Source organism: Xenopus laevis, chromosome 3S (assembly GCF_017654675.1).
Source record: "Xenopus laevis strain J_2021 chromosome 3S, Xenopus_laevis_v10.1, whole genome shotgun sequence".
Classification (NCBI taxonomy): Eukaryota; Metazoa; Chordata; class Amphibia; order Anura; family Pipidae; genus Xenopus; species Xenopus laevis.
Window position 1 is genome coordinate 98941047 of NC_054376.1, and position 27972 is coordinate 98969018.

Genomic DNA, 27972 nt, shown 5'->3' on the forward strand with positions numbered 1-27972 from the left:
TTAGTGGAAAAAGTTTCTAAGTCCCAAAAAACACTCTTTTCCTTTTTTCAGAGTGATAGGCTGCAAAAAATTTTTTGGGCAACCAGGTTTGCCCATACATTTTCTAACATATGGAACATAAACTATACAGTGGGCTCATGTGTAGGGCAATATAACAACTGTATTTTCTTTATAAAGGTTCCCTGGACTTGTGCAATGTAATGTATTTGCTGCAACTTATACGTCCATTAAACTTTATAATTTCCCGCTGTATGCAAATTAGCCTGAACGAAGACCTCTAACGAAGTTGCACTAGGCATAATTGAACGCTAGCGCGTCTTCGTTTTGATTGTCGAAGTAAACCTAGCGAAAATTCGCCAGCGTTCAGCGCCCTGGACGCAACTTTGCATTTTAGTAAATTAACGTTATCTGAACAAATTTTCGCCGCTTACTAAATTTACCCCCAAATCTCTATGCATTAATACCTCCATTAACCAATACGGCCTGACCATTTGTATTCTGCTATAAGAAAATCAATCACCTTACATCATTTAATTTCCATTAAGTTTTTGTTTAAACATTTCCCCCTGCATATGGCCCTATGACCCACCTTTTAACAAGCATTCACTGGTATCCTAAACACTATTGGCTGAAACTGAATGTGCATATGTGTGTAACTGCTCTGTGTGTATTGTTCTATTAAGTAGAAGTTTAAGATCCCCCAGAATACAATTGCATATGGATGCCCACCACTATACACCACCTTGATCACTGAAGTTGTTGACTGTCCCAGCATCTGATTTAACACTTGGCAAGTTCACATATCTGCCCCAGTAGCCCCAGATAATTGATCCATCAAGTGGATTTTTGTTCTTCCGTTGAAGAGAAAGAATTGCTCTCATAACAAAATATTTTGCAAAGGTCTTGTCAAGCCACCGCAGTCAGTGGTTTCCAGCACAGCTTGGATGTGAGATATAAATCTCAATGCAGCTTTGTAAAATATATTTATACTTAACAAATGGAGTTTTCTTGCAGGTCGTGATCATCCCAATTGTGGAGTGACCCTAAAAGCAGTTCTGTTACACCTGGTCCTTGGAAGAGGCTCCAGCAGAAGGCGAGTTCTGGACAGACAGACACAATGTTCATGCTGACTCCCCAGAAACACTAGACCCTGTGGTTTTCTTCTTGGGCCGTGCTTTTGTGTTCTTTGGCTGTGCCTGCAAAAGATAATACCCCTTTGTGATTAGGCAACAAATATCACAATGAGGTAACACTTCCCATTAAAGGAAAACTAAATCCCCAGAACGAATACCTTACCAACAGACAGTTTATATCATATTAAGTGGCCTACTAAAGAATTTTTAACTATATATCAGTAAGTATTGCCCTTTTACATCTTTTACCTTGAGCCACCATTTTGTGGATGCCTCAGAGATCACCTGACCAGAAATACTGCACCGTAAATTGAAGAATCCCAGGGGGCGGCCTTTAGTACTTAAAATGGCAATTTTTCTATTTAGAATTACATAATGGCACAAACTACTAAAAAGTTAAATTTTTTATGAAAATGGTTTATTTAGACGAAGCAGGGTTTTACATATGAGCTGTTTAATGCAAAGTCCCACATTGTTTGGTATAGTTTTCCTTTTTTCTTATGCAAGTTTTTCTTTGGAACAACTAAATGCTGCTTTAGCAAGCTGGTTCCAGAGCTTCCTACCAAGACAGTTAGGAAAGGGATGCTAGGAGTTAATTCCTCTCGCATAGAAACATACTGGAATGCAGAGCCGGAAATAGGTGTAGGCAGAAGAAGCATCTGCCTAGGGCGTAAAGATAAGGGGGTTCTTGGCAGGTACCTATTAAAGTGGACCTGTCACCCAGACACAAAAATCTGTATAATAAAAGTCCTTTTCAAATTAAACATGAAATCCAATTTCTATTTTTTATTAAAGCATTCATAGCTGTTGTAACCTCATTTAAACATCTCAGCTGTCAATCTAATATTGTCTGCCACTCCTCTATGCCAGTGGCATAGAGGCGGGGCAGACAATTACTTTCACTTTCCGTTCAGCACTTCCTAGATGTCACTGCTCTCCACACATTCCCCCGTTCTCTTAACCATTAAATTGTGTAGCAAGGGCATGAGAATGGACATCGGGTCCCCAATTCTGGTGCACAAACATGATTCTGAGATGATACAAGGCTTTCCTTAAAAACAGTGTCCACAAAATGGCTGCTGCCTGCTTGTTATCATTTTGAATTCCCAGACTGAAGGAAACAAGATTCAAATAATTTATACAGTGTAATTAAAGTTCATTTTGCTTGACTAATGCGATAAAATAGGATTTTGAATAATTGTTTTGGGTGACGGGTCCCCTTTAAGTGTCTTCTGCTTACCCCTAGTCCATGTTAGCTACCCTCTCTAGCTCTCCCCTCTCCTTCACCCGCCCCGACAGAGTGAGTGACATCAGGGGGGTGGGGCAGGTGGCGTAGGAGGGGGGACCAGTTCCATAGGGGTGTGGCTGATGATGACAGGGGCGGGTCTTGTGATGTGGCAATCAGCGATTTGCTGATCGCCGTGCCATTTACTTCAATGCCTGTCCGGATTTCCTAATTTGGAAATCCATTAAGGCAGTTTTCACCAGAATAGCCCTAAAACCAGGCTGTCTGGATGAAAACCATACAGGTGACAACCCTATACTGCTCTCACGGTGGGTAGCAGCCTATGATTAAGTGTCCTTGGGGGACATGAAACGCGTCAGGCTTTTGTCTTTTATACATAATGTAAAATAAAGACTTTTTGTATTATTTCAAAATTTGGGCTCCTGGATTCTACTGATTGACTGAGTTTGGTGTTCCGGAGTGGTGCCTGCCCGTTATTCAAGTTTTCTGTGTCTTGCTCCCCTTTGCTGAAGGTCTGGAGCATGAGCACCGAGACCCACAGTGGAAAGCGGTAAGCTTGTCCGTTTACTTATTTACAAAACCCATGCTTCCTATTATCTTTCAAGGAGAAGGAAAGGCTAAAAATAAATAAAGCTCTAATCATTGCCCATAAAATGTATACACACATACCATCAGGATTTTTTAACTAATAGTGTGCACAAATGGTAATGATTTTAAAGTTTATAAGGCAGTGTTTCAGGAGAGGGGGTTAAGGCAAACATGTGAGAAGGGTTTTATTTTTAAAGCTTTCCTTCTTTAATATATAGCGGGCTGGCCGACCAGGTTGCCTAGGGTGCCCGGTTGGCTTGGCCCAGGAATGATATTTACAGTACATGCTGATAAGACCACAGACACCCACTGGAACAGGAGCCACTGCCCCATGATTCCCTCACGCCATTGTTATTCCAGTTGTCTTACATTGGCTGGTTTGGTTCTGTTATCACAAAACAAAAGCGGTGGAAACAAGAAGCAAAACACAAGCTGACTCACATGAAGGAATTCTTTTACAATAATAAACAGTGGGGTTAGGGTGAAATGGGCATGACTAATACCCTGTGTAATGAATCATATATCAGTCAGGTGCATGGCATAAGTCACGTATCCAGGCCCTATCTTTTATCACATTCCTGAACAGCAGAACTTGTCACCTGCAAACAAAGGTAAGTGCTACCCAGAAAGACAAGCCTTGTACTGCTTCATTTTTGACATTTAAAGAGGCAGTGCATCTTTCAAACACTTGTTTCACTTCAATTCATTTCAAACAGTACACCAGAAATAGGCTTTTTCTGTTGCTTTCTATCTTAAAAATGAATCCAGTGTTTCCCAGCAGCAGGTTCCTGACTCTCTAAACTGTAACAATCTGCTTAATTTTTGGATATATTTCTCAGCGGCCCCAGGGGAATATCAGTAACTAAGGTGTGGTGTTTGTACAAATGACCTGTAGATGTCACTGTGCTCATACTTATACTGTGCATACTTCCTGGTAGCTTAAAAGTGAAAGTTACTGTTGTGTAATGGCTGTCTGACTCTGCTAATAAAGCACTGTTATACTCTACTCATCCTCGGCTACCCAAAACATAACAAATTGACGACAGGATGGCTCTTCTACCTCTGCAGCAGCCTGCAGTTTTTCTTCCAAACCCTGGTGAGCCTACCATACCTTTTACTGCTTGGATCCGTATGTTTGAAAATTACATTATTGCTGCTGACCAAGGGGAGATTTCTGCTGCTAGAAAGCATGCTTTACTTGTTCACTGCCAGGGAGCAGAGGGAAAGCGTATATTCTATACATCACCATTAGCTGATGATACTTATGAAACTGCACTTACTGCTATAAAGAACTTTTTTGTGCCAAGAGTAAATGTGGTTGCTGATATAAATTCCGCCAACGTGGACAATGTAATGGCGAATCCACAGAACAACTTGTAGCAGCTTTGAGAGAGCTGGTTGTTACCTGTGAGTTTGGGAATCTAACAGATGAAATGCTAAGAGACCAAATAGTGGAAAAAAGAAACTCGCCTCGCATTGGAGAGAGACTGCTCCTAGAGCAGGATTTAACCCTTGCAGAGGCTATTACAGTTGCTAGCCAAATTGAAACAGCAGTGGCTAAAACTCTCAGTCAGGGAACTGCTGGGAATGTACAGATTGTGAATTCAGCACTGTGGCCTAATAATGAATAGTCACAGGCAAAATACAGCACTAAGCAAAGGGATTCACCTAAACTGCAAAACCGTGCAGCAAATACAAATAGAAAATACTGCTTTCGCTGAAAGCATTATTTGCAAAGTGCAAGTTTGGATGCAACAGCCATGTTTTTTAACCCACAATGCAGCATTTTTCCCCAATAATTCCAGCGCCATTGTATCTACAGAGGTGTAATCTGTTTTACTTAGCTGCATCGAAAAATTTCTAAATCCAGATGCATCATTTCCAGCACTTAGAGTCAAAATGATGTGTGTGCCTGATTCTTAGTGCAAGTTTGCCGTGTCAGATGGCACAAGCCACTGTAGAAACTAGGGATGCACTGAATCCACTATTTTGGATTAGACCAAACCCCTGAATCCTCGGAGAAAGATTCGGCCAAATACAGAACCAAATCCTAATTGCATATGCCAATTAGGGGTGGGAAGGGAAAAACATTTTTTACTTCCATGTTTTATGACAAAAAGGCACGATTCCCTCCCCAACCCTAATTTGCATATGCAAATTAGGATTCAGATTCACTTCGGCTGGGCAGAAGGATTCGGATGAAGCCGAATCCTGCTGTAAAAGGCTGAATCCTGGCGAATCACAAACTGAATCCTGAATTTGATGCATCCCTAGTAGAAACCCTGTGTAACTGCAACTGCACTTTTAACTCACAATGCCGCATATTATTCCCAATAATTTCATGCGCAAATGCTTCTATGGATGTGTAATGTGTTTTACTTAGCTGCATTGGAGTCAAAATTATGTGTGTGCCTGATTCGTAGTGCAAGTTTGCCGTGTCAGATGACAAAAGCTACTGTAGAAACCCTGTGTAACTGCACTGCACTTGTGCTAAGTAAATAACTCCTATCAATTGTAACAACAAACTTTATAATGGTCAAGGAAAAGGCTCATTAGGGGCCTGAACCTGCTGCTGTTTAAAGATGTATACACTTAAATTCCAACAGGCTATAGCGTCTGTGACCAACTTCCCACGTGGTTCAATACTGAATCCAAACATTATTATTAGCTAAAAATGTAATTAACGAAAAATGAAAGTCTTTGCTCAAGAAGTCAATTTTCTGAGAAGAGCAGCACCCCAAGAGTTTCCCTTTTCACTAATTTAATTTTCTACTGATTCAATCCAGTTGACTGGAATGAACAGCAGGTGGAGCAGTTGTTTCAGATTCATTAAAAACTGCTCATATCATGAGGTGTGGGCCATCTGGAAATATTAATGCTCTACAACTTTAAATGAAAGATAGTCTAATTACCTGTACTGGGGCAAATAACACTTTTAATGTAAATTCCATCAGTGCTCTAGTAAGGTGTCTTAATTCATTTTTTTTCTTTTTCCTTTAATTGCTTTCTTTAAATTGTATCTTTTCTGTTCACTTTTATAGTTATTTAAAGTTCAATTCACTGATAATAATGCAATATCTTGCATCTATCATCTATGACATGCTTTTCATGTCATAGAAAAAAAATACAGTTTAAAAAAAACTGCTAATATCTAGAACTAGAAAAAAAAATGCAAATTGCAGAAACACTGATCAATTTCCCATTCATTTTTTGAAGGGTTTATATTTCCTTTAAAAATGATGATAGACAGTAAGGTGTATTAGCAGGCATCTATATTGATATGCAAGCAGTCTCGTGTTCAGTTATACTACAGTCAGTAGTGAAAAGCCCACTAGGAACACTCACCTCCACTTTTGTCACCTTTTTAACACTTTTGATGCTGGCTGTGCGTTTTGGTACTTTCTCAATGGCATCTTCATCTGACTGTTCAGGTTTAACATCTGGCTGATCTCCGTCTGACTTCACAGCATGGTGCTGATCCTCACCAGCTGCACACATTGTCGGCACTGCAGGCAGAAAGAGCTGTTAACAACAAGACAATCATTTCAGATATATACGCACAGTTATTTCTAACCCATGAGCAATATCAAAAGCAGCACCAAAAGGTGATCCAAGCCTTCTTCTATAGAGCTTAATTAATTTGATCATTCAGAACAATACATATACATAGAGTATACAGAAGAATAACAAGCTTACACCGAATCCATGGAGGCAGCAACAACAATGAGGACAATACAATGTCGCTTTTGCAGAGATTCTATACAGTACCATAAAAACCACATTCTGTGTTTTAAATAGGGATGCACCAAATCCACTATTTTGGATTCGGCCGAATATTGAACGAAACTTCCTTGTTTTGTGACAAAAAAGTCATGCGATTTCCCTTCCCGTCCCTAATTTTCATATGCAAATTAGGATTTGGATTCGGTTTGGCCGGGCAGAAGGATTCGGCCAAATCCGAACCCTGCTAACAAAGACAGAACCCTGGCCAAATCCCGAACCACATCCTGGATTCGGTGCATCCCTAGTTTTAAAAGGATGATAAATGCAATTTTTTATGCTCCCCCCAACGATAATATTTGCTAACCTCAGGCAGCAATCTGTGGGTTCTGGCAAATGCCAGAGGGGTTGCTGTAAGATGTCATAGACAGTCATTATTTAGTGGCCCTGTTTTGGCCTCTGTATATCAGGGCTATTTTCAGTCCCAATCCAGGCCTGACCTCAGGCACCAGGCCAGTGCTTCTGTTCACTGAAAACTGCACTGGGACATTATTGTTGGCCTATGATTAAGTACCAGAGGGTATGAAACGCGTTAAGACAGAAACCTGACATGTTTCGTGCCTGTGAGTAAGTGCCCCAACAGGCACGAAACACGTCAGGTTTCTGTCTAACATGTCCTAATAAATATTTTGTATTTTTTTTAATTCATTGGCCCTTTATTTTTTGGAGGCACAATTATTGGAATGTGGACTCGCACCCTGGGACTGGGGTGAACTGGGAGTATGCCCTCCTGTGAACATTACTTATTTTTTGCCCTAATTTTCGACCATACTTTTCCCTGGTACCAATATTTTGGCTTTGTGCACCATTCAACTGTTTGTGATTTTTTGATGTATGTGCCCTTGGAACTGGGGGTCGTATCCCAGGAACTATGGCCCATTTGACTGGTCATTTATATTCCAGCATATAATTGTCATTTTTCTACTGACATATTTTAATCATTCTCTAAATATCTCCCATACCTGAATCAGCAATGGTTTCTACCAAGCCAGTGGAAGCGCTACGGACGCGAGGCTCCGGACTCTGTAAATGAGCAGCGTCATCATCCTGAATCAACGTCAGGTCCTGCATGCTGAAGCTGCGTAACTTTTCCGAGAGGACCCCTTGACCCTGATGTATAAGGGAACAATGCCAACATAAGTGTAACAGCATTTTATTTGAGAAAACTAAAGGATACTGTATGTATCAATTAATATCTGTATTTGCCATAAATCATTAAGCCAATAAAGAGTACCAAATTACCACAAAACACCCTACGTCATATAAAACTGTCAGGATACCCATACCCACAATCTATGGTAGTACCTTGGTAGCAGCTGTTACGGCAGCATTTGCAGCAATGTTCAAACCTCTTTTTCCAAACCGCATCATGGTTTCATAGCTCTTGTCACTCGCCTGAGCGATATATTCATCAATTTCCTGAAGAATTATTAGAAGAAAGGAAATGTTTTCTCACATTACTTAGTAAAGTTGACATTACTCAGTTAACCTTGTTCTCTGTCATGGAGAGGAGTCATTATGCACTGCACAGGTTAGCATTGACATAAAAGCAGTATAATAAAACCTGACCAATGAATGAAACCTGCAGATTGGCTGCTATGAATTATTAGACAGAATATAAAGCCTACTACTTTTATTCTATAATATGCTGTGAGTTTCGTTATGGCAAGCAAAATGCAAGTGACCCCTGCAGATCACTTGTTGACAGAGCATATGGGCAGCTCCATGACTAACCAGAGACAAGGGTATTATTGAAAGAAATTGTTCTAGCCTGAAATAACTGGCATATCTGTTTTAATTATGGATGCACCAAATCCAGGATTCAGTTCGGGATTGAGCCTTTTTCAGCAGGATTCGGCCAAATCCTTCTACCCGGCTGAACCAAATCTGAATCCTAATTTGCATATGCAGATTAGGGGCGGGGAGGGAAACGTGTGACTTTTTGTCACAAAACGAGGAAGTAAAAAATGTTTTCCCCCTTCCCACCCCTAATTTGCATATGGAAATTAGCATTCGATTCAGTATTCGCCCGAATCTTTTGCGAACATTCGGCCAAATCCAAAATAGTGGATTCGGTGCATCCCTAGTTTTAATCAAATAGTCATTTTTGGTGTTGCTGGTGATTTCAAAACTAGGATACACTGAACTTTGTGAGTTTCAGTATCAAAGTACAATTTCTGAAAAAGGAAGAAAACATCTGCAAAATATTTGAAGTCATTACAAGCCCTGATGTTTCTCCCTGCTTCTCTCCCTCCAGTGTTGCTCTGAGCAAATGGAAAGGCTTTTATTGTCCACTGCCTGTAGGTGGCACTCATATCAGGGAAGAGCCATTGCTCAACACTACAAGGATTAAACTTCAGTATAAAGATCCGTAAAGCTAAATCTGCTTGACAGGACACTAAAGGCAGGAAGGGTAAAGGGAGAATGCCAACCAGTGAGGGTTCAGGTACTAACACTGTGCAGTAACATTAGTGTGTGCGTTCAGGTGTTGTAGGTTGCACACCTCAAATGTACACAAAACCTGGGTGCTCATGCAGAAAAATACATAGTCCGAAGAGATGGCACTCACAGGAATTACTCAACAAAATTATAAATATAAAATACTGTATTTTCAGAAGAAAAAAAGTCAGTGAAAAAGTTACACTTTTGCTCCAATTCACTGCTCTAGGGCTTTAATAAATGCACTGACAGAGGAAAATGGAAGAATGTGTAGAGTTAAAATGATCTGTGAAGTGAATGGCTGCGGTGTAACCAGTTCAGAGTACACTCACCTTTTCTTTGCTGGACAATGCTGGGTGGACAAACTTCCTGTACAGTACACTGGAGCCTTTTGTGTAAGGCGAGAGAAGCCAAATCACAAATGCAATTTTCAACTCGAAATAGAATGGAAACCTGCCAGGGATAACAGAGTCATTAAAAATGGTGTTATAGCCCAGCAGGTTAAAGCACAACAGCGGAGGTCAGCCAAAATACGCAAAATGAGGCATCTCCAGGCTGACCTCCGTCTGCTCTGCTGTGTGTGTGTGTGCAGGCTATTGGATTCAAATGAATGGAGCAGGAGCAGGGAGCAAATCAACTTCTCTCAGTCTGCAAACATACACAAACTGAGAGCTTCTGAGCCTTTCAGCCTGTGTGCCCACAGCCAAATGCAACTCATAGCAGGTTCGCTGTCTGTGTTTCAACTCTGGGAGGACAATGATGTGCCATTTATGTCTATTTATAGTTGAATATGAACTTTTGAATGGCTTTTGATTCTCTGAATTTTTGTAGGTAGAGTCATAACTACAGGGCAATCTGTGGGTTCTGGCAAATTACAGAAGGGATGCTGTAAGATGCCATAGACAGTCACTATTTATTGTCCAAAAATAAAAGTTTGAAACCCGGAGCTATGGTGTTCCCAAATTCCACTGGAGAGAAGCAAAAGGAGGAACCGGCACACAGAAGCATATGCAAACGGGGTTAACCCCTTAAGTGTTTATTAACGTCACAATGATGCACAACGTTTCGGGGGCTGGCCCCTTCCCCGAAACGTTGTGCATAGGGTTGCCACCCGGCCGGTATTTTACTGGCCTAGCCGGTAAAACACCTGCCAAGGCCGGGATTACAAATTTACCGGCAATGTAGCTGCCGGTAAATTTGTAATACCCTTAAAAAGACCCCTTGGCCCGCCCCCAATCCCCTGTAAACTTACCTTGTCCTTTGGTTTTTGTCCTGGCCGCGACATGGCCCCGCCCCTTTGACAGCACAACCCCGCCCCTTTTTTACCTGCCCCCCATCAGCCGGAAATTTTTTTTGCAAAAGGTAGTTGTGCATCATTGTGACGTTAATAAACACGTAAGGGGTTAACCCCGTTTGTATATGCTCTTGTGTGCCGGTTCCTCATTTTGCTTCTCTCCAGTGGATTCCAGGAATTCCCGTCTCCCCAGAGGGCTGTGCACCAGGCAATTTATCAAAGGAAGGCCAGGGAGTGCATTCACATTGTTACTACAAGTAGTTCCCAAATTCCAGCAATCAGATAGGCTCTCCTCCACCCATTTTAAAACACTCTTCAAATATGAATTGCTGTATCCCTCAAAAACAGCACTGGATTTCATTGATGGCCGCCCCTAGGCCGCGCTGGTCCGACCAAGCGGCCACACGCTCCTAGCGCCCACCTCACCTCCCCTTCCCAGCGCGCTGGCGAAAAAACGCCGGCGCAGCTGCTGTAATTGAATGGGGACGCACACGTCCCCATAATGTGGCTGGGCGGCATGCCGCCCTATTTTTTTTGATGCCCTAGGCCCTGGCCTATGCGGCCTTGCCGCAAATCCGGGCCTGCTCAAAAACCAAAGTTTATCGAGGGGGAGATAACAGAAAGCTTTATGTAGTGTAGTATTTATAAAATAAAATTCAGATCTCACCCTTAGTGATTATTTATAACTTGATAACAAGAGTGCATTTGTTCACCACTTTTTACTTTCTCCGTAAGAAGTTATTTAACAAAACAAAATCATAAAATCTTTCTAAAAATAAAATAATAATTTCTAATTTTCTGTAAAATGGAACGCTAAAACTAGTTCTTTATTTTTAGAATAAACTAATTATGAATGACACAGGGGATTAGAGCTTCTTACAGAACAAACCTTAAACCTTAGTTTGCTTCCTCCTGTTCTGCCCAGCTCATATATTAACAAAAGGCCTTCCTTTATGCAGTCTTCCATTATTTTAATATTAACAATGAAAATATATACTAAGCTGACCAGATAATCTTTTTTTTTTTTTTTAAAAGTAACTTTCATAGGGGTGTTGCTGCCACAAGGCAAGGCTGGACATAAAATACCTGCAATTATTTCAGTTATGTTTCATCTTAATTCTGTGACTTCTGCAGGCCTGAATTTGTGGCAAGGCCACAAAGGCCCGGGCCTAGGGCAGCAGAATTTATGGGGCGGCATTCCGCCCAGCTGCATCCAAATGTATCCAAATACAGAGGAAGAAGAACCTGCAGTTACAGCGGGGTCCAGAAGTTTAGACGAGCCAGTGATGCCCCAATTAATGTTATATTTCAATATATCTTGGTAGAATAGGTCAACTTACAAATATTTTTCAGTAGCAGTATGCACACAATGTCTCAATGTCTTTAATATATTGATAATGGGTTGAGTGCAGAGGACTCTTGTATTTGTCTATATGTATTTTGTGGTCACACCCTCATTGCACCCCCGCCTAATGGTTTTAAAAATTAGTGGTGAGCACAACTTTCCCTTGTTTGTTATAGTTTATACAGGACCAGTGACCAGCTCCATGTTGTAGCTCCCACCCTTCCCAGCTATAGTCAGGTGATCCCACTGGTGTCTAATAAAAGGGCAGCCAAGTATGGAGGTTTTACTTTGAAAGCAGCTGGTAAGTTGCAGGTAAAACTTAGTCCCTTTGTAAAATGTATAATGAAGCAATAGAATTCTTAATGAATCAGATGAAAATTAAGCGTAGGACTGGCCAGATATGGGATGACTTTGACGTAGTTGGCCAGCTTAAATATATTGCAATATATGGACAAACAATCCCTGTTTTGTTTAAAGGGTAAGGCATTTTTTAGTAGCAGTATGCACAAAATGTCTCTGTCTTAAATATATTGATAATGGGTTGAGTGCAGAGGACTCTTTTATTTGTCTATAACTAGGAGGTGTGGTGGTACCTGGCTCTGTGTAATGAACTAAATACATTGAGAACAACAAGGTCTTTACCTATAGTTGATTCATGACAACTAGCCCTATGTCATTAGGTTGATTCACTCAAAAGGATTTTTGAGACCATGATTCATTGTACGATTTAGTGGGAAAAAAGTCCAGGACTGGATCATTTTCACCAACATGACATGGGATTGGTTGACAACTCTGCATTCATATGACTTACTTTACATTAATCTAAAGCGTAAATAAGAAATTTAAGATACATTAACATACTGTATATGCTGTGGGTATAGATATACCTTGCGGCCAGCCCTTTGAGCTTAAATAATAGAGCATTACTTACCAGGAGAGGATAATATCAGTAAGAGTTTCGGCCGTCGAAAAAAAAGCAAACACAATCCAGTACATCATCCATTTTACCTGCAAAACATCAACAACGTAACTTTAATTTTCAACAATGCCAACATGTGTCTGTGTGCAGAAATCTGTCGCTGGCATCACAGTGGGTCTCATTTCCCTTACAGTATACGATCATAAGGAGACAAAAGCTCGCACTACCAAGTATTCGTTCACCAGAAACCTGTTTGTTAGGGATAACGGGGGATTTGCAGCTACATTTCTATTCTAGAGCCTGTTACCTACAGCTCCTATACTATGCCAAAAAGCCATATTAATGCATTGGAAATCACTCAACCCTCCTACAATACAATATTGGCAAAAACTGATAAAATGATTCTCTCTCAAACAGTGTCGGACTGGCCCACAGGGATACCAGGAAAACTCCCAGTGGGCCCAGGTGTCAGTGGCCCCTCATGCTGCTAGACATTTGGCTTATTTCATGGTTATTCCCTATTTCTATAAGAACAAAGAGGCTAAATAGATGGAATAATAGATTATAGTGTGTAAAGTAGAGACTAGGAGAATAGAGGTTGAGTGAGGAGAGGAAGAATAATAGTACTAAGAGTGGGCCCCTTGTCTAAAATTAATTGGTGGGCCCCTGGTCAAAGGTTTTTGGGTGGGCCCCTGGTGTCCCAGTCCAACACTGCTCTCAAACTAGAAACTGACATATCTATCAAGAGGCTGCCCCGAAAAATTTGAAGCTATATGGGGTACCTGGCTAAATGTGCAAACTAGGTAACTGCATATATTCTAATACAGTGATCCCCAACCAGTAGCTCATGAGCAAAATGTTGCTCTCCAACCCCTTGAATGTTGCTCCCAGTGACCTCAAAGCAGGTGCTTATTTTTGAGTTCCAGGCTGGGAGGCAAGTTTTGGTTGTATAAAAAACAGGTGCACTGCCAAACAGAGCCTCAATGTAGGTTGACAATCCACATTGGGGCTACCAAATGGCCAATCACAGCCCTTATTTGGCAGCCCGAGAACATTTTTCATGCTTGTGTTGCTCCCCAAGTCCTTTAACTTCTGAATGTTGCTCACGGGTTGAAAAGGTTGGGGGATCCCTGTTCTAATATAATGGATATGATAATTTGTACCTTACCTCCCCTCCCCTTTCCTCTCAACTTTCTCTTTTCTACTATACCTTCTATTGGTCTTAGAAATGTTTAATGTTTCAAAATTCAATATAAAAACTTTTAATAAAAGCCAAAGGATTAATTGTGCACGTTTCAGCCCAACACAATCATTCAATAGTTGGCATAATACATTTCCTGCAGAATGATCTGAATTGTATTAAATACATTTATTATGAGCTGAAACATAACTCCCTGCTTTATGAATCCAGTACAATAGGGACAGATCAGTGATTTCACTACAACGTAAACCTTAGAGGTTATTCCAGTTTCAGGTATCATTTCAATGTGGGGAGCTCTGTTCCTGTATTAGATATAGGATCCAGACAGTAGTAACATGAATGCTCCTCTATTTTAAAAGAAGGAAATGCTGAGAAAATCAAAGGATAGTGTGCACTGGGCACTGGAGCCACAAGCTTGGCTATAAGACATGAACCATTGTGTTCTCTTCAGAGAAGACCAAATCGGTGCATTAAGAACAGCTTCAATAAAACAAAACGCGGAAAAGAGCCTCTTACATAAGAGCTGTTGCCATAGCAACAGTTGTAAAGAGAGCTGCTGAAGGCAGCACTTTATCAGCTACCTTCTAAGCAGTCTCAGTTTCTTAACATATGATCTACACCGGCCAAGTTTCCATCAAGTTAATGTTCTTTCCAGAACTCTGCAGATAGATAGATGGTACAGCAATGCATCCAATTATTCTGCAACCAGCATAAGCTTGACGTATTTTACTTTCCTTTGTTCCATGCTGATAATACAATAACATAGAAACTACCTTTCAAGTTTGAGAATAAACTGGCTTGAAAGAAGGAAGAGACTGGTGTCTAAAGCAGGAAAGCCCAAGTGATAGACATATAGGTGAAAGACACTTCAATAAGGAAATATATAATTAACTACTGGTTTTGGATCTGAGTGGTTATTAAGATACCCAAGAGACCTTGCACCTTATAAAAAATTGATTTTCAGATATTTGATATGATTGGCATCATTAATTATTGGCTTTATATGGTTTTGTGTGATGCATGAATGTATGGTCCATCCTAAAGGATACAGGAGGGAATGTTTTACACCCCACTCAAGGCAAATTGAGCTATTCCATTGCTTGATGTTTTGATGGCAATATGGCAGAACCTCTAATAATTGTTCATTTGGGCGCTAGGATGCTTTAAAATTCTCTTTTTGCTTTGGATTGGACCACTTTTATCCGGAAATATTAGCTGGCACCATAAGTGATGGGTGAATTTATTCGCCAGGCGCAAATTTGTGGCGAATTCCCACAATTCGCTGCCGGCGAATATATTTGCTAAACCTGCCGCGAAAATTCGCCAGCGAATTTTTCGCCATTTCGTGGGAAATTCGCGAATTTTTGGGCGAAACTACCCAAATTCGCACATCTCTAGTCACCATGTTAGTTTGCCTCACTGTAGGATATAGGACAATCAGCCTTATATAGTTCATGTAATTATGCTGATATTTCTGTGATTCTAAAGGGGAGTTCATTTTGCCCAATGTGCTAAATCTATAAAAGGAGTTTTGGGTGGGGGGGGGTTCAAGAGTTTTGACTGAAAACTTTTTACATCTTCATAAATAAAATAGTTCTGTGTAATGAGGTAAAATCACTGCACCCGAACAGTCAGTTATTCATTGTGAAGTTTGAAATGTTTCTATGCAAAGTTAAACCAAAAGAAACTTGTGTAAATGTTAGGATATGGCAGCTATGGAGGAGTCAAGCACTTCTTTCATTTATGGTGGATCTGTAAGTAAGCTTATTGCCTTGATTTATGAAGTGGCCAAGAGGTAAATTGGAAACGTGATTATATAGATAAATGATGGAATTCATTTGGAATCTCAGTTTTTAAGTGGATTCCTGTTAGCAATATTTCCTTGCTATTAAGGCAGCCATAGACTAGTGGGTTATATGAATGTGACAGGGAGTATAGCATGCATGGGCGTATTTATATATAGGCCCCCTAGGGCCTGTGACTAGGGCGGCATGGTTTTGGGGGCAGCCCTCGGGGTGCCTATTTTTTATTTTTTTTAAACTCTCCATAGGAAATCCGGTAACAGAGCTGAGGGGTGAGGGGTACAGGGGCAGAGGAAGAATGCGGCAAGACGGGCTGACGTCACAGCGCGCACGCCTTAGGGTCGTGTTTAGGTCCACTGCCTAGGGTGTTATCGGACCTAAATACAGCCCTGATAGGCAGGGCCGGAACTAGGGGTAGGCAGAGTAGGCACGTGCCTAGGGCGCAAAGCTGGGGGGGCGCCAGGCACGTACCTGCTCAGTCGCCTACCCCATGTCCGGTCCCGTCTCTACCCAACTGCCATTTCTATTCTTTGTGTAAATGTGTTTCTGCGCATGCACACATAGCTTCGGGCATGCGCGCTGGAGTGCAGTTTCGTGCATGCGTTATCGAGCGAGCACTCAGCCAGCGATGTGGCCAGCCAGGTTGCCTAGGGCGCATGGCCGGGTTGGCCCAGCTCTGCTGATAGCATGTAAGATCCAGAGGCACAGCAACTGATGCCGATTATAATCAATCTCTGTATATGAACTAAACATGTCCACACTAAAGGATAAAAATTATACTGGGCAGCATTGGTCCATGTATTGGAGCAAAATAACGGCCTTTCTGGGTGATACCTGACTGGGGAAGGAAAATATATCTCTCAAAGAGGTGCTGTCACACACACGTTTTCCAGGGGACAGAGCCTAAAATCTGAAAAAATAAGGGGGTTTGACAGCTCTGTTCTTAGGCCCCCATAATAATGTTCTTTATGTGTATGGGCAGTATAACAGTCAAATGAATATAAATGATGTTGATTCAAACAGGGCTGACTAATGCCTATGGAGAGCCGTAGACTTATAATATGTACTGTATATTACTGCTTTGCTTCAGTTAAGATATTCCTGCAATAAAAAAAAACACTTTTTGTTACTGATAGACCCATGTAGAGGGGCGTAACTATAGAGGAAGCAGACCCTGCAGCTGCAGGAAGCCCAGAAGGTATAGGGGCCCCACGAGGCCCTAATTCAAATACAATTTAAATAAAAATTGGTAAAACAAGACAACCTCTAGGCAATTTGGGGCCCAATAATATCTAGTTACACCACTGCCCAGGTACCCTAGGTAGACTTTGAATATCTGACTATTTTAAAGTGTTTAATATTAAAACATAGTTTAATATTTTAAATACACTGTAGCCTAGCTTCGAACATTTACATTCAGAAAAAGCCCAGTGGCAAAATCAGTTCACTGGAGATAAAGAAATGATATTGCGTGTGATATATCAACTATATTACAAATTCATTCAGAATAGATATTGAAGTTTTAAAAACTTACATATTCTTTAACATTTTTTGTCTTGACTGCTTTGTATGATGAATACGCTGGATACAATGTGCCAAAAATCAACCTAAAAGGATGACAAAAATAGCAAAATAAGTGAAATACAGTATACATAAAATCAAGTTGTATATAAGCATGTTCCAAACCCACTATTTATTAGCTAGCCCCATTCAAGATAATAATAGGACAGAAACATCATAAAGGAAACATGCAAATACACCCAGCATGAGTGTATATATATAATTTATATTCAATGACACCCTTGACAGTGAAAAAGTATTACCATTATAAGCCTGCCAATATTAAAATAAATTGAGGGCTGTACATGTTGTTCACCTTCCAACACTATTTTCAGTTTACTTGTTTTTCAGATAGCTCACCAGAAATAACCCGAGTTTCATTAAAGGCAGCTGTTAGAATTGATACAATAGTTGCTGATATTCCACAGATGCTGCTGAGAAATTTATCAACTAATGTAGCAAATTGAAACCGTTAAGAATCTGCACCTGGATTACTGACCTGCCAAACAAACTCCAGAGACAGGGACATTAAACTTTCATTTTATAAAAATGGTGAAAAATGTTAAGAAAAGGAAAAAAAAAGTCTTTATTTATGAAAACAACTGAACTGAATAAAGTGTTTGGAAAGTGAAATACTCCTTTAAGGCCACACCTAATGCAATACCAACCACTCCCACTTTTGTATATACATGTCACTCACTAGATCAGGGGTGCCCAAAAGGTAGTCTAGGTAGGATCTACCAGTAGACCTTTAGGGCAGAGGCACACACTCAGATTCGGGGAGATTAGTTGCCCAGAGACAAATCTCCTCTTCTTTGTGGCGACTAATCTCCCAAAACTGCCTCCCACTAGAATGTAAAACGCTTGTCGGGATGGCAATCGTGTGATTTGTTTTCCAAAGTCGCCTGAAGTTCCCTCACGAGTAAACTTCGGGCGACTTCGGAAAACCCGCCGGCAATTTATTTCTAGCTGGTGGGAGACAGTTCAGGATGATTAGTGGCCCCGAAGAAGAGGCGATTTATCGGCGGGCGACTAAATCTCCCTGAATCTGAATATTTATTACGTTAAGGTTACATAAGAAATAGTTAAATATTGCAATATCAATTCTCTCATAAATCAATATAATATTTAAGGGATATTTTCCATGAAACAGAATGCTAACAATACTTTTATGGATGTAGCTCATAATGGGACAATATCACTAAAAGTGCCATTAGTAAATTATGGGCACTCCTGCACTAGATACAGTGGCAACAGCATTTCAAGATGGAAAAAAGAAACAAATCACTGGCACACAGGGGTAGTGCTGGAAGGGCAAGCCATTGTTAGTTTATTGCGTGGTGCAACGTTTTGGGCGTAAGACCCCTTTATCAAGCAAGGGGTCTTACCCTGAAATGTTGCAACCCATTAAACTAGCAAAGGCTTGCCCTGCCAGCACTACCCGTGTGCCGGTGATTTGTTTCTTTTTTCCATCTTGAAATGCTGTTGCCACTGTATCTAGTGCAGGAGTGCCCATAATTTTCTAATGGCACTTTCAGCGATGTTGTTAGCAATGTTGTCCCATTATGAGCTATTCCATTTTGCTTGTAAGGTTGCCGATTCCTCTTCAGCTGTAATCTAATTGGAGCACCAGGGTGTCTGAGTGCAACTCACTTTCTACAATGGCATTTCAAGATACAGTGACCCCGGCAATATACAATAGAGCCATCAATATATGACACAGTGACCCCAGCAATATATAATATAGTGGCCCCAGCAGTGCAAGACACACTGGTCATAACAATGCTACATTGCAGCAATTTATGACGCAGCATTTCATTACAGAGCACTGCAGCGCTTTTCTGCCACTGTGCCAGTGCCCAACTGCTCACTGGCATCTCCATCTACCATCTTCACCAATTGTAAAGAATCCAGCAAATTAATTGTAGGCGTATGCTATAGACCCCCTAATGTAAGTGACGAGGAAGAGACAAAGCTCCTAATGCAAATAGAAAAGGCTGCTAGTTTAGGTAAAGTAATGATAATGGGGGATTTTAATTACCCAGATATTGACTGGAGCAACGGTACTGCTAGATCAGTTAATGGGAACAAGTTTATAAACTTATTGCACGACAATTTTTTAGCACAGGTTGTTGAGGAGCCTACCAGAAAAAATGCTATTCTTGATTTAGTGATCTCAAATGACCCAGAACTTATAGCAAACGTGCAAGTCATTGAACCCCTGGGTAATAGTGACCATAATGTTATATCTCTTAATGTCTGGTGCAAAAAACAAAAATATACTGGGGCAACAAAAACCATGAATTTTGCAAAAGCTAATTTTAGTGCCTTGAGGGCTGCCCTACAGAGCATTGATTGGGGCATTAGGTTTTCAGCTAAAAACTCAGAACAGAAATGGTTGTCCTTTAAAATGATATTAAATCATTATTGTTCTCAATTTATTCCCTTAAGGACTAAACGTAGAAGCTCTAAGAATCATCCTGTGTGGCTTAATACAGAGGTAAAGAAGTTAATGGGAAAGAAGAGAAAGGCATTTAAAAACTACAAATCTGTAGGGACAGAAGCTGCATTTAATGAATATAAACACTGTAATAAATGTTGTAAATCAGCAATCCGGAAGGCTAAGAAAAGAAATGAAGAGTTAATTGCGGTGGAGGTGAAAACTAACCCTAAAAAGTTTTTTAAATATATTAATAGTAAAAAGATGCAGGTTGAGAGTGTTGCTCCATTAAATAATGGTACCAGTATGGTTGTAACAGATAAGGCAAATGTGTTAAATCAGTTATTTTCTTCAGTGTATACAATAGAGGAGTCTGGGTTCACAGGCTCACTTAATAACTGCACGAATGGTTCAGCTCAATCTAGTCAGTGGCTGACTCAGGATATGATTCAAAAAGCTTTAATACAAATTAATGTAAACAAGGCTCCAGGGCCTGATGGCATACACCCCCGGGTTCTAAGAGAGCTTAGTTCAGTTTTAGACCAGCCCTTATTTCTGATTTTCTCAGATTCACTGTCATCTGGTATGGTGCCTATGGATTGGAGAAAAGCTGATGTTATTCCAATATTTAAAAAGGGATTACGATCTCAGCCTGGCAATTATAGGCCAGTAAGCTTGACATCTGTGGTGGGCAAATTATTTGAAGGCTTGTTTAGGGATCACATTCAAAATTTTGTCCTAATGAATGGCATTATGAGCAACAATCAGCATGGCTTTGTGAAGGATAGGTCATGTCAGACGAATTTGATTGCATTTTATGATGTGGTAAGTAAGATTCTGGATAGTGGGAGGGCAGTAGATGTGATCTATTTGGATTTTGCCAAAGCGTTTGATACTGTGCCCCACAAACGACTGCTTTCTAAACTAAGGTCTGTTGGGCTTAATGAAGTCGTTTGCACGTGGATAGGAAACTGGCTACAGGATCGGGTACAGAGGGTGATTGTTAATGGGACATTCTCTACTTGGAGTAAGGTTCTTAGTGGGGTCCCCCAGGGCTCAGTATTGGGTCCACTTTTATTTAACTTGTTCATTAATGACTTAGGGGAGGGTGTTGTAAGTAATGTATCAGTGTTTGCAGATGACACAAAATTATCCAGCCCAATTAATTCCATCCAGGATGTGGCATCCTTGCAACATGATCTTGACAAACTGGCAATCTGGGCAGCTAAGTGGCAAATGAGATTCAATGTTGATAAATGTAAAGTCATGCACCTGGGATGTAAAAATATCCAAGCCACTTATACCCTTAATGGGACTGCACTAGGCAAATCCATTATGGAAAAGGACCTTGGAGTCCTTGTAGATGATAAACTTGTCTGTAGCAAGCAATGCCAGTCAGCAGCATCAAGGGCAAATAAGGTCTTGAGCTGTATTAAAAGGGGCATAGAGTCACGGGAGGAGGGGGTCATTCTTCCACTGTATAGAGCACTTGTAAGGCCCCATCTAGAATATGCCGTACAGTTTTGGTCTCCATCACTCAAACAGGACATTATTGTATTAGAGAGGGTACAGAGAAGGGCAACTAAGCTGGTAAAAGGTATTGAAAATCTTAGCTATGAGGAAAGGCTGGCCAAATTGGAGATGTTCACGCTGGAGAAGAGGCGCTTAAGGGGTGATATGATGACTATGTATAAATATATAAGGGGATCATATAAAAATCTCTCTAATGCTTTATTTACCAGTAGGTCTTTCCAGCTGACACGAGGTCACCCATTCCGATTAGAAGAAAAGAGGTTCCGCCTAAATATTCGGAAGGGGTTTTTTACAGTGAGAGCTGTGAAGATGTGGAATTCTCTCCCTGAATCAGTTGTACAGGCTGATACATTAGATAGCTTTAAGAAGGGGTTGGATGGCTTTTTAGCAAGTGAGGGAATACAGGGTTATCGGAAATAGCTCATAGTCCAAGTTGATCCAGGGACTAGTCCGATTGCCATTTTGGAGTCAGGAAGGAATTTTTCCCCCTCTAAGGCAAATTGGAGAGGCTTCAGATGGGTTTTTTTTGCCTTCCTCTGGATCAACTGGCAGATAGGTAGTTATAAAAAAAAAAAAAAAAAGGTTGAACTCGATGGACATGTGTCTTTTTTCAACCTTACTTACTATGTTACTTACTATGTAAGCAGATGTGTGTGCTATAATTGATGAAGTGCCTGTAAATTGCTATATGAATTTCCCACACTACCATAGCACTGCTTTACCTTGACTTCAGTGGCAGATTATAATCTAGACCAGGGGTCCCCAACCTTTTTTACCCATGAGCCACATTCAAAAAATAAAGAGTTGGAGAGCATCACAGGCATGCAAAAACTTCCTGGGGTGCCAAATAAGTAATTGGCTATTTAGTGGTTCCTATGTGGACTGGCAGCCTACAGGAGACTCTGTTTGGCAGTACACATGGTATTAATATAAACAAAACTTGCCTCCAAGCCTGGAATTCAAAAATAAGATCTTGCTTTGAGGTCACTGGGAGCAACATCCAAGGGGTTGGTGAGCAACAAGTTGCTCGCCAGCTACTGGTTGGGGATCACTGGTCTAGACTATTGGGGTGTCCATGGTCTTGGGTCCTACAATGCATGCTGCACCACCACAGTGTGAACCTCAGTGTCAGACAGTTGCACAGATTCTCAATAGAACTGAGATCAGAGCTTTTACTAGGACATGGCAGAGATTCTCCTTCTTTACCTTGAGAAGCTGCAATGATAATCTGACCTTGTGTCTAGTATAATTGTTCTACCAAACAATGAATTTTCTGCAATGCTTCAGTTTTTTAAGAAGATTAAATATAGAAATTTTTTCATACTCACCGTAATTTCTATTTCCAAGTCACTTCCGTGGCAGCATTCACCAACATGGTTAATCGCGCCTATCAGGTCACTGGACAGGAAAGTGTTAACGACAGGTTTAAATACTCTGCTCCTCCCAGCAACCCTCGTCTAGTAACAAGCTCCAGGAGAAGGGAGGGAAGTTGGTGAATACTGCCATGGAAGTGACTAGGAAATAGAAATTACGATGAGTATGAAAAAATTTCTATATTTCCCAAGTCACTGGCCCTGGCTTCCATGCCCAGGAAGTAGCCATGGCTCTTGTAGAATGAGCCCTCAGGTCCTTACAGGGCCGGGCCATACTGGCCTAGCGCCCCAGGCAACTCGGCCGGCCGAGTCGCCCCCTCCACAGAGCACGCGTGTACATGAGCGCACATATGCACGCTAAGAGCCGCGTCCAGCACACGCCACACTCCCCTTATATCACGTCATCGCGCATTACACACTTCCCTCACGTAGGCGCAGGACTTCACACCTGCAAGGAGCAGGACTTCACACTGGACTTGGGTACATACGTGCCGGGCGCCCCCCAAGCTTTGCGCCCTAGGCATGTGCCTACTCTGCCTACCCCTAGTGCCGGCCCTGGGTCCTTAGGAATTTCATTGCCTGTCAACTGATAAGCTAGGACAATGCAGGAGATAATCCAGCGACCAATCGTGGACTTAGATGGAGCCATACCCTTCCTAGGGCCTCTCGGGATCAGGAATTTCCGCCAACCATCTGTTCGAGTCAAATAATGTGAAATGGCCCTAACTAGGTCCTACGTATGGCACTCTTGCTCCCTGTCAGACTTAGGAGAAGGACAGAAGGAAGGAAGCGTTACTTCCAAATTGGCATGAAATTGAGAAATTACTTTTGGAATGAAATCAAAAGATAGTCTCATAACTACTTTATCCGGGTAGATAACTGTATCCGGTTCTCTAGCTGAAAGTGCAGATATCTCACCAACCCTGCAAGCTGAAGTAACTGCGACCAGGAACAGAACTTTCAATGTTGCATGCCAATCCGAGGCTTTTTCTAAAGGCTCAAAAGGTGAAGACATCAAAGCCCATAAAACAATCGTAAAATCCCATTGTGGAATCCTGGATTTTGTGAACAAACACACTCTTTTCATTGCATTGAAAAATCGGCTAACAAGAGGTTCCTCCGCCCAGGAATGGCTACACAATGCAGACAATGCTGAGACTTGACCTCGAACTGTACTTATGCTAAGTCTCTTCTGGAAACCCGCAAACAGAAACTGAACTACCTGTTGGACTGTGGGAACTTTTGGATCAAACTGGTGTTCTGCAAATTCCACAAAACACTTCCAGACTCTGTAATATTGAGCAGAGGTGGAAGCCTTCCGAGACTTTAATAGGAAGTTTACAAGGTCACCTTGGAAACCATATTCTGACAACTTCTGCCTCTCAATGTCCACACCGTCAGGGACAGGGAATTCACTCCCCTGGGACAACAGATCCGGCTGAAGAAGCAATCTTAGAGGTGGCTCTATCACAAGACGCCGAAGGAGCGGAAACCACGGCGTCTCGGCCAATAAGGGACTATGGCTATGACTACGGCTCCTTCGGTATCCACCTTTTTCAACACCCTCCAAATCAACGGAAAGGGAAGGGAGGAAAGACATATCCAAACATTCTGCTCCAATCCTGGAGGAGTACGTCCACTGCTTCCGCTAGAGGACATGGCATCCTTGAGAAAAACCTGCTGCACCTGTGATTTTCGTGCTTTTCAGATTTTCTATATCCAGCCACCAGTCTAAACTGTTTTTGACATCTTCTGAAACTTCTAGCCGAGTATTTAGCTTCAACTGCCTTGAAGCATTTTCTCTCAGGAAGAATTGCTGGAGAGGTCTCATGTGCCACCTGGCCCACTTTACTCCTGTAACACCTGGTCTGAGCCCGGAATCTGAGGAGCTGAAGACATTTTCAACACATTGCTAGATGGCGTTCTGTGAAATTCCAAATGATATCCCTCCTGAATCACCTTCAGGAACCATTGATCTCTGATCTTCAAGGTCCAGACCACATAAAAAGATGTTAGACATGCACCCACTCTGCTGGTCTGCATGGGCTGAGCCAAAAGTAGAACTTCTTCTATTGGGTGGACGACTTTCACCCCTTGTGGACTTACAGTTTGACTGCCTTCCAGCAGTCCTTCCATATCTAGGCTGTCTTGAACCTCAAAAGGACCTATTTGTGGGGGAACTAGGGCTACCCCTTTGACGCCTGAACCTCTTCTCTTGCGGCAAAAATACCTTACCTCCATCGAGCTTCTCGCCAAAGAGCATATCCCCTACCAACGGCAACAGACATAGATTCACCTTAGAGACTGAGTCTGCCAACCATGGTTTTAACCACAAGGCCCTTCTTGAAGATACCGAAAGTGCCATTGTTCTGGAAGCCAGATGTACCAGATCTAGAGAGGTATCTGTCATGAAGTCCACTGCTTCAGACATCATTTCACGTAAGACTGACCTTTTCACATTTGAAGAAATGGCTTCCTCCAGGTTATTCATCCAAACCTTCATGGCTCTCAATGTAGAGGTCATAGCTACCGCCGGCCTACATGTTGTCCCTGCTGACAACAAGATTAGTTTCAATCCGTTTCTCCATCGGATCACGGACACGAGAGAGAGAGAGAGAGAGAGAGAGAGAGAGAGAGAGAGAGAGAGAGAGAGAGAGAGAGAGAGAGAGAGAGAGAGAGAGAGAGAGAGAGAGAGAGAGAGAGAGAGAGAGAGAGAGAGAGAGAGAGAGAGAGAGAGAGAGAGAGACCCACTCTGGCATGGTAAGCTTAGCAGCCTGCAGGGATCTGGACAGAAAAAAGGAGAGGATTGCTGGGAGGAGCAGAGTATTTAAACCTATCTTTAACACTTTCCTTTCCAGTGACCTGATAGGCGGGATTAACCATGTTGGTGAATTGTCTGGCATGGGTGACTTGGGAAAAAATGGTTCTCTTGCAGTATTTTTCAGCACCATTCTTCCTTCTAATCTAACTTAACACCTCTACACCTGCTGGTGCATAGCATTCCCACAGCATCATTCTATCTCTGTCGTTTGGTTGAAGTTCTGCCTATTCCTTTAATGCGCATGCACAGAGCCAATGGCACTGCTTCAGAACAGTAGGAATTCAAAGTAAAAGAAATAAAATATATCCGACCAAGTGCAATTTTAACTTACTGAAGCCTAACAAAATGATATGCCCCCAAGAAAAATTTCACTTAACTTGCCCTTTAATTTTTTGTATAGTCGTTTTTTTTTTTACTAACATAAAACGTCAATTAAAACAAAAAAAATAATTTTAAGTTTCAGTGCAGGATCTGTCATTCGGGTCGGAATACATGACATAACAGCCATACAGACTGACACAATAACTCGTGAAGGGCCTTTATAAAGATAAAGCAAATCAGCTATGATATGGCGTGAAGGTGTTTATATTTTGTAGTTCATAGATACGACATGAATTTGCCAACAATTATTTCTGCTGTTTCATTGTGGAGAGACAGAACAAAATGATCTGGACAAGGCGATGTCCCCATTAATCTGGCAAGTAATAACCAGATTAGTAATTCCGCTGTTGCACACATTTCTGATGACTGGACTGAGCCAATGGCAGTGAGCACATGTCAGGTGAAGGCCACAGTCACTGCTGTACATAAATCTAACATGTGCTTGCCTGCAGTAATAGGAATCTATAATGAGGAGCATCAAGCTGCAGCTCTTTGTCAGTGAACTGCAAATCCCAGAAGCCAGTGCTAGCACAATAGAAGCCGTCCTGTTCTCTCAGGTGTGTGTGTGTTAAGTATTAAAAAGTCCCAGGTACAAGATACACAAGTGAAAAGGCACCTTAAATGGATCAAGGGCCCACTGCTGTTACAGTATTTGCATCCTATGTGCATAATAATAACAAACTCGCCAAATCTGATGTAACCAGTGGCCACACAAATGTCTCCCCAAAAATCATCCCTCCATTTTCATGCTATAGACAGAAAGCTATTCTGCTGGCAAGGATTTGGACTACGCACAGGCTTCAACGTGCATAACAATAACAATGCAAAATGTTGTTTCATGGATTTATTTGTAGCACTGATTAGAAAAGTAACCTTTCTTCTTAGCAATGATGTGACTAGCGTCCCAGAAGAATACTCATGGAAACATGTTCCAAATGAATAACCGCCTGCACACTTGTTTAAATCTAATGCACCACTGCAAATACCCCATCTCTATGCACAGGGGTAAGTGTCCCCCATCTCTAGTCACAGGGGTAAGTGTCCCCCCATCTCTAGGCACAGTGCTCTAGTGCCAAACAAGCTAAGGGGGGCTCTGGCATTTCAGTCTTAATCATAACCAACATATGCACCATTACTGCATGGGAGGAGGGGTGTTGTATTGTAGAGAAATGCTGATAAAACTCATTGGAGAAATGTAACCCTTCCATATTGTCAGGGGCAGGCTAGATACAGGGAGTTGGGCAGGGTGAGAGCAGGCAGAGGGGATGCAGCCCATAGAAGTATAATGAGCATATATAGGTGTAGGGATAAAGAAGCGACTGATACAGTGCTACTTACACTACCAGCCGGGAGATGATCCAGGACACCATGGTGCCAGCGGCAGCTTTACACCCACTGATGTCTGTAGCAGCTCAGGGGAGAGATGCCCCTGGCTCAGGAGCAATCCAATCTCTCGGGATAGGAAGAGGGGGGAGCTGCTGGTTATTGCAGGGAAATAGGCAGGAATGAAATGTCCAGAACTGGCTGGACCCTGAGACAAGCTCTATGCAGCAATCCAGGAGGAGGGGCTCAGCTTAAAGGGCTGGCAGTGATGAGATACATCTTGTTGGAGGACACAAAAGAGATGACGTTTTGTTCCAGCATCTGTGTATGTCGCCCATAGCCAACCTGTGCTCTGCTCTACTGGCTCTCATTCTATCAGTTGTAGCTGAACTGCTGCACTACGTCTTCTGTCTGCAGAGAGGCTTTTATTAACAATGAGTATTCCCCTTGCTTTGCTCTGCTTTATTAAGTTTGATGAACTTCCTCTGCTAAGGGACCACGTGGGGTAGAAATTGGGAAGTTATTTACATTTTTACAGAAAAACAACAAGCAAAGTTTTTACCTCGGATTTATCCTGGAATGGGTGTCTTCACCCCAGAAAACAAAGTGTGAAAATAAATTGCAAAAGCTGTGTGAATTCTAACATTTCAGGGGGGCATCTAAATGTGTGTGGGATTTGTGTAATAATTTGCCAGAAAACCCCCCAGAAGATTGTTGTTTTCACTTTGGTAATGCAATGCCTGCCTCTCACAAGAGGAAACTTGCTGGATTTGGTTGCCGTTCATTTAGGGTCA

General features: G+C 41.7%; 1 protein-coding gene across 1 annotated transcript; it reads right to left on the reverse strand.

The window, feature by feature from the left end:
* Positions 1-240: 240 nt before the first annotated feature.
* LOC121402202 (receptor expression-enhancing protein 2-like) lies at positions 241-27780 on the reverse strand. The gene is made up of 8 exons (XM_041588681.1): positions 27194-27780; positions 17282-17354; positions 12757-12833; positions 9519-9639; positions 8053-8166; positions 7710-7857; positions 6313-6473; positions 241-1196 (listed from the first exon to the last, which is right to left on the reverse strand). The coding sequence occupies exons 1-8, from the start codon at positions 27223-27225 to the stop codon at positions 1122-1124; spliced, it is 801 nt and encodes a 266-aa protein (XP_041444615.1). The 5' UTR covers positions 27226-27780; the 3' UTR covers positions 241-1121.
* Between the last annotated feature and the right edge of the window lie 192 nt (positions 27781-27972).

Bases quoted from the DNA above. Each gene is read 5' to 3' on its own strand.
- LOC121402202 (XM_041588681.1), bottom strand. From the start codon at position 27,225: ATGGTGTCCTGGATCATCTCCCGGCTGGTAGT. The intron at 17,355-27,193 runs GTAAGTAGCACT...TCATCCTTTTAG, and splicing joins ATCATCTCCCGGCTGGTAGT to GTTGATTTTTGGCACATTGT. The intron at 9,640-12,756 runs GTAAGTAATGCT...TATCCCTGGCAG, and splicing joins ACTGATATTATCCTCTCCTG to GTTTCCATTCTATTTCGAGT.